General features: G+C 33.5%; 1 protein-coding gene across 1 annotated transcript; it reads right to left on the bottom strand.

Annotated features, from left to right (window-relative positions):
• Positions 1–639: 639 nt before the first annotated feature.
• Positions 640–6,231, bottom strand: LOC133180251 (ficolin-2-like). Its single transcript, XM_061314794.1, has 6 exons — positions 5,982–6,231; positions 4,697–4,784; positions 3,777–3,913; positions 3,419–3,515; positions 2,258–2,422; positions 640–1,378 (listed from the first exon to the last, which is right to left on the bottom strand). Exons 1-6 carry the CDS (start codon positions 6,210–6,212, stop codon positions 1,107–1,109), a joined length of 990 nt encoding a protein of 329 aa, XP_061170778.1. The 5' UTR covers positions 6,213–6,231; the 3' UTR covers positions 640–1,106.
• Positions 6,232–7,301: the final 1,070 nt, after the last annotated feature.

Raw genomic sequence — 7,301 nt, 5'->3', positions numbered from 1 at the left:
GGTTGGATTAGGTGCCTTGTAGGAGTGAGCATCCCCTGTTGACTAGTGCGGTATAAACCGCAGTGTGCCCCTTGTCATGAAGGGAAGAATCTACAAACTTTTCATTTCGCTTAGATTATCGTAAACGATAGCCATCCCATTACAGTTTTCAATTATTGTTTACTCAATGAAGCAGACTGACAACTTCCAATATATATTAATTATGTATTCCAGTTACATGTATGAGTGATTGATCTTTTGTAGTTTTTGCAAGATATTTCTACTCACGCGAGACTTCACTGGATGCCGATGAAGGGCTTCAAATAAAGACATTTACTAAGCAATCAGGGCCACTGACCTGTGAAGGTTCTTTAATGTGCCAATGTCTGTCTTTTATAAAGGTCTCATCTTAAAGACCCTCAACTTCTATTTCAAAAAAGCTGGAACAGCTGTCACTTATTTTAAATCGACTTGGGTTTGTCCTTGCCGGGGATCGAACCCGCGGTGTTCCGATCATGTTTGAAATTCATAAATAGATACAGTCGTTGCTTTAATAAATCACTGTGCATTTTTCCATCAGGTATACAATGTAGCGCAAAAAAGGTTAAAAATATTTTCTTAATTGAAATCTTCATAAATTATATATAAAATGACAGTTCTCTAAGTATACATGTATGAAGAATATTGACGTTTTACAAGTAAACGAAAGTATATTTAAGATTACATGGCTATTGATTTAACTTTATATGTACACGTAAACTGTCGGTTCTAGAAATTGACATGTGAACTGACGTATTACTTGTAATATAAATTTAATTGAATCCAAGAAGAGCACTTGAATTTGAAAATGTTGTGAGGTCTGTGATGATCTACTATTTAATTAGTATGAACTGGTGGTGATGGTGATGGGTAAATTCTGGAGACGTTGGACACGTCCAAGGACTTCTGCACGTATAAAGTGGATAAAGTAGATCACAACTAACTTTTTCAAGGGGTTATAACAGCTGACCCTGACGCAATCTGTATCTCGTACCCGAACTATTTTACTCTACACCACCATACACTACGTCTCAGAGTACTAAGTTTTTACTGTGACAATGTTAGAATGTGATTCCTTTTCAGTTATTTTACACAACCCGTCTAACCATCAACCGCATCGATTTTAATGAGTAATAATATGTACGCCATGGTTCGTACACAATGCCTTGAGCAAAAATTGTTGTGTCTCCTCCTTGATACAATCCGTTTGGATTGGAACAATGACAGGCATTATGCCACCAACCGGATTTGAACAGGATTGCACAGTTTTCACCGGATCGTAAATCGTTGTCTTGGTCCACTGTGGTGAACTTCATGTTGTTGATAAGGGCATTAGATACACCAGTAAGGAAACAATCAGCTACAAAGAAATAAAGATTATAATCTCCCGCTTAAAGAAAAAAGCTAGGGGTATTAATTTGTGTCTATCTATTTTTCCGAATGTCCGTCATTCTATCGAATAACATTTGATTTCTTAAGATTTTGCGATAATACTTTATATCCGTGCTCCATATGACCTAAAACGACCCTTGCTGATTTAATGTAAAAGTTCCTGTATCTCTGACGTATGTACAATTGATCGGCAAAATAAAAGTTCTTATCTTGAAAAGTTATCCAGACAAATGATATACCCTATATGCAATATTTTGCTAGAAATGACTAAGTTCAACAGCAAGTATTTTTCTTATAAAATATCAAAATCCAAGTTATATACACATTTCTGATATATGTTCAATCAATCTGTAAAATAGTAACTTCCCATCTTGAAAACTGTAAAAGAAGTTATCCGGACAAATAGGGCACCCTTTATACAATATCCTGAAAAAAATGACTCGATTAACATCCGCAATTTTTCTAAAAATTATCAGCAAAAATTCAAGTTGTGTACACATCTCTAAAATATGTACAATTGATCTGCAAAATTAAAAAAATCCTATTTTGAACTGTAGGAGGAGTTATCAGAAACAATGATTTGCCCTTTTGGCAGCTGCCCCCTCCATCCGCCCGCCATTTTCACCATTTCAATAATCGGATTTTTCCTACGAAACATCCGGTTAAAATTTATATCACACGAATTCTTCAACATCAGCTTGCCATTCTGTAAGCCTTGTCATTTTTGACAATCGAGTAAATTTTCACTCACGATAAAATATTAGTAAATGTGACATTAAATTTTCTTATCTGTTTTAGAAGAGTGTTATTCCAACTTCAACTTATTAAAGAAAACTATATTACTTACCCACATCTCCAGAAAAGCCAGATAATGAAATCGCGTATTTTGAGGCTTCATCGCCAAGAGTCATACTGGAGTATTTGATATAACGTGTTTGGTTGTCGAAGTCACCCATGTCCATTCTCATTTCGTAAGAACCTTGACTCAGTAGACGAGACAGTTTCTTATTACCTACAAAAGCAGTAGTAGTGGTAAGAATTCATCAGACGGTAGAAATAAATTAATTGTTCTACGTCCATTGAGAGATTTTTTACTTGTATGTAAGACGTTACCAGTAAAATAGCTTCAGATCTAAATCTTTACTAGGTACTCAGGGTCATTGGGCAGTGAGTGTTCTTTATCATGTAAACACCTACTGTGAAATAGGACCTACATTTTTAAGTTCATATCCAAAAGACCGGTGACTTTCTCTATATCCAGGCACTTTGTACTAGCTATGTTAAACGTCTTAGAAAGCAAACAGGTATGCTTTAAATCACATTAAAACAATATACTATATGAGCAAACATCACGGACCTCTGAAAACAGAGGTGGTATGAGATGCTTTGGATGAGTAAACATGCATCGCCTGTTCACCGGTCACACCCACTGTGTCTTTGAATTTGTTCCCCATAAAGTTTGCGTATTCCTGTTTCTTTTTCCTTTATTTTAGAATGGGGATTTCTTTTTGTTGAAAAACAAATATCGCACATTTTTTAGCCTCATATATGAAATAATATAATTATAGCGGGAAGACTTATCTTGTACTTGTATTATTTCTTTTATTCTGCACATAAAAATGGAATTAAATGGCGTTTATTTTAGATGGGAAATTTTTTTTTGTAGTGACTAAGTAATGAGATAAATAAATTCATCCAATTAAATATTTAGTTTGAGTTATATCTCAAATAACGTACAGAGTGGGATCATTTTACATGAAAATGCCAGCAATTATTCAATCCAATTCAACTCAATTCAAAATGCCAGCAATAATAATTTGTAACAAAACCAGTGTAGAAATGTCAGACCTTAGTTTTAAGGAGTTAATTTGAAAATTCGCCTCAGATATCATTCATGTGCCAAACATTTATTTGTCTCTTTATCCTTATTACCTCCAATAATCATTGAAATATATATGTGTGTGTGTGTGTGAGGGTGTGTGTGTGTGTGTGTGTGTGTCTTTCTTACCAAGCCAGAATTCCCGCGTTAGATTACCAAAGCCATTCCTGTATTCGGCCCATGTTCGATTGAAATCTTCAGAACCGTCAACTCGGCGTTGAAAAACCTGCAAGTGTACAGTTAATTAAGAAGTATACAGTTAATAATGAAGCTTTGGTTCAAGAAATAAGGTATGTATTGTGATAAATATTTAGATATGCGTCTCGATTGCTTAAGTTAAATTTGTTAAATACGTAGAAGCGCAATTAATCAGCCATATAGCACATTAACAATTTCAAACATTTATTTGTATTGCTGTATTATTAAATCAGGTATTTAATTAATTTTTAATACTAAAAGTTTCATTTGTATTAAATTATAATATTACTGTCCACCCTCCTCCATCAGCCTCCATTTCACAAAATACAGTCACGTGACCCAGGGCTGGGATTGTAAGTCTGTACAGTCCAGAAGGTAAATACGGCGATAGACAATGTATTGCAGCACAGTCATTCGGGATATTATCTGAAAAAATAATGAAATGCTATAAATTTTTGATCTAAAAAGTATGATTGAAATGCTGTCGACTCGGCGCTATGCAACAATCAATAATTCATTAGAAGTAGTTTGACGTGCAATGCAAGGACACTGCAATCCGTGTGCCTTATTATATCTTAATATAGATATGAAGCATAATAAATAAATAAATAGATAGCATTTTCTGTCTTAAGATCCACAAATGCATTGTGAACGAAGAATTATAGCATTTTGTCATGTCAGACTGTTCGAACTTAGTACCTTACAGTCATGAATTAAACGTCTATTTTTTATATTATAATTATCATGCTGTGTTGCAACCACTTTTGAAAGAACAACTACTATTGAAACAAATATTTTCAGTAATAGTTGAGAATGCATTTCAGTCTAACACCAGGTTGCAACCACTTTTGAAATTACACTCACTGGCGTTACTTCAGTAGTGATTTCCATCCGTGTATCTCAGAGGTTAAAACACTTGGCTTTAAATACTACTTATCCAAAGTTCAATTCTCTTGAGATAATTGAGCTTTTCTTTCGCTCATTGGTTCTTTTAGGTCTCTTCAAGATATTGCACTTTTTAGGACGCCGCCAATTGACGATTTAGATCTTTATTATGGATATACAACCGTTAAGCAGTAAGGAATTCTATTTGTGCCAACATCTATTGAAACAAGAAACCTTGGTTAACCCAGTCTCATCCGAAGGAGGGGTCTTTATGTCCTTTGATACAAACCTAATAAATTTATGTGCGTTTTGTGAAGGGCTTACCTTTGGCACAAAATGACTTGTTACTTGTGAGCGTGATGCATTTTTCACCAAGCGAGCAGGAAAGGCACTCTGGTTTATGAACTGTGTGCTAAAACAATGAAATAAAAAATTAAATATTTTGTTGAAATGGCTGTTTAAAAGATAGACTCGACCTGTTGTTGTTGGATACTTATCTTATGTATGATTGAGTTATATTTGAAATTTGTGCACCCATCGGTATATGCTGACAATTTTTCCTAGTGTATCAGTGGCAACACTTTGAAAACAAGCATTTTGAGAGTTTTGCATTAGCAATTCTTGTCCCCTACCGGCAAGTGTAATCTGGTTCCCGTTAAAAATTGAAAATGCCACAATTCCGTCAGAACTCAATGAAGCGGAACGAAATGCAACTTTATCTATAACTCATCAAGGTAAAGTCACATGCCAAAAATCAGCTCAATATCTTCAAGCGTTTAGAAAAAAATTGCGGAAAACCCTGAAAAATCGAAAAGGTCATAATTCCGTCCAAAATCATTGAAGCGGAACGAAATGCAAACTTGATCTGTAACTCATCAAGATACACTCGTATACCAAAAATCAGCTCAATATCTGCAAGCGTTCAGAAAAAAAAATGCTGAAAACCAAGTGGGACAGACTGACAGAAGGACAGACAGACAGACGGATGGACAGAATCAGAGGAAACCTATAGTCCCCTCCGGTTTCACCGGTAGGGGACTATTAATTGTATTATGGCTAGATTAACTGATTTGATATTTTTATCAATTTTATTTTTATTATTAAAGTGTATATAATAATTTTAACTCTATATGAATAATTTGAATTTTTTGTCAATTGATCACATATAGAGAACTTCTGCTGCCTAATAATACAAAGCACCTTCGATAAAGTAGCACCTCTGAAAATATCAACTTTATTTAGAGAAAAATAACAGTATTTCATTGATAAAACTGTGTTAGAGCAATTGTTTCCATTTTGCATAGGATAGGGAATTGATAAGTAAGTGAATTTAACTACGGGATATGGAGACCGGTTCCTTAGGCAAAACCAAATAATGGAAGTCAAAGCTTTGCAATAGATGCTTGTACGAAAATGTGCTTCAAGTTGCAGAGTTTGCATTTTTGAATGGCAATAGGTTTCGTCTCGACATAAGAAAAATATTCTTAAGAAATAAATAAATTAATAAAAGTAAAATAAAAAGAAACAAATTTAAAAAATAATAAAATAAAATGGGACATTAAAAAAAGAATTTATTAAATAGTTGATTTTTTTTTCAAATGATACTTACTGGATTTAGTGGAATTCTTATGTAATTTGCAGATAATTCTGTTTCATTAATGGAGGACACAATTTCACAATGTAAATGTATTTTCTTATAGTTAACGCCTCTACACGAAGCGGGCCTTGTTAAACATTCCTTGATACATTGTCTATGACCCGCTGTTCTAACAAATCCTACGACTGGTCCAACATATCTCTCTCCTGCAATCTGAAAATATGTATATCCCGCACAATACATTACAACTATTAGAAGGAGAATGATACTCATAGTTTCCATCCTAAGGAGATTCTTCACTGAAATTTATTAATAGGCAATTTCGGAACATTTGACTTTCGTAACTAAATTTTGAAGGAAATGACAGATCTGTTTTCTAGTTATAAATAAGTTCTATTTAATTATGAATAAGCTAATGTTTATTGGAAAATTAATGGAAACACTCATGCATAACATAGCTAGGGTTACTTGAGAATAGAATTTTAATCGTCATTAGTGAAATCGATACTGTGAATGACTGCTCAATAAATAACAATTTCAGTACTACATGTAATTTGTTTGCGTTAAATAATTAATAATTGTTAGCATACAGGCTGTTAATTGGTAATTTTATCTTGGTACATGTTAACGAATTTATAAATCGACATTTCTGAATCAATTCTCAATGAAATAAAAGGTCTTCTTTTGAAGATATTTGTGTACAGAATTATTTAATGAAGCTTCAAAATCGGTTTTAAGGGCAATAGTCGTAAAATGTAGAATATTCTTTACAAAGCCTATAGAATTAATAACCTTACAAGTAAATATAAATAAATGCAGTAACATTTACAGACTATTTAAACACTTTCAATGTTCCTAACGTTTGAGATTTGTTACCTTTTGAAACTCTAGAAACACAGTTTTAAATTCTTAAGGATTTTTTTTTGTCGAACTCCGACTGAACCAGCTGAAAACTGAATCTACTAAAATCGTGTGCACTGAGTTTAGTTATAAAAAGTTGTCTTTTAAATTCGTACGAAAATAGCTGATTCCTTGTAATCATTTGAAAACTATAAATATAACTATTATTTGCGTCATCTTTTATTCGCGATTCATCGGTTTGAAATCAATCCACGATAAGTAATTTTCGCGACTAACGAACCATTTTCTACTAATTCAAAGCAAAATAAATGATTTGCGACGATTAATATTCGCGAGTTAAAGTAGGTCGCGAAACTCGCAGACATTTCTCGCACGCGAATAAAAGTTGGTTTACAGTATCAATTAATAAATCTAACTAGAGATCCGCCCTAGATGAATGTGCTTTTATATTCATGCGAAAAATGTAGCAGA

The sequence above is a fragment of the Saccostrea echinata genome, unplaced genomic scaffold (assembly GCF_033153115.1).
Source record: "Saccostrea echinata isolate AGI-Se365-2 ecotype Australia unplaced genomic scaffold, CSIRO_AGI_Sech_v1 ptg000006l, whole genome shotgun sequence".
Taxonomy (NCBI): Eukaryota; Metazoa; Mollusca; class Bivalvia; order Ostreida; family Ostreidae; genus Saccostrea; species Saccostrea echinata.
Note: the sequence above shows the minus strand (reverse complement) of the source record. Positions and strands in the feature narration are given on the sequence as shown.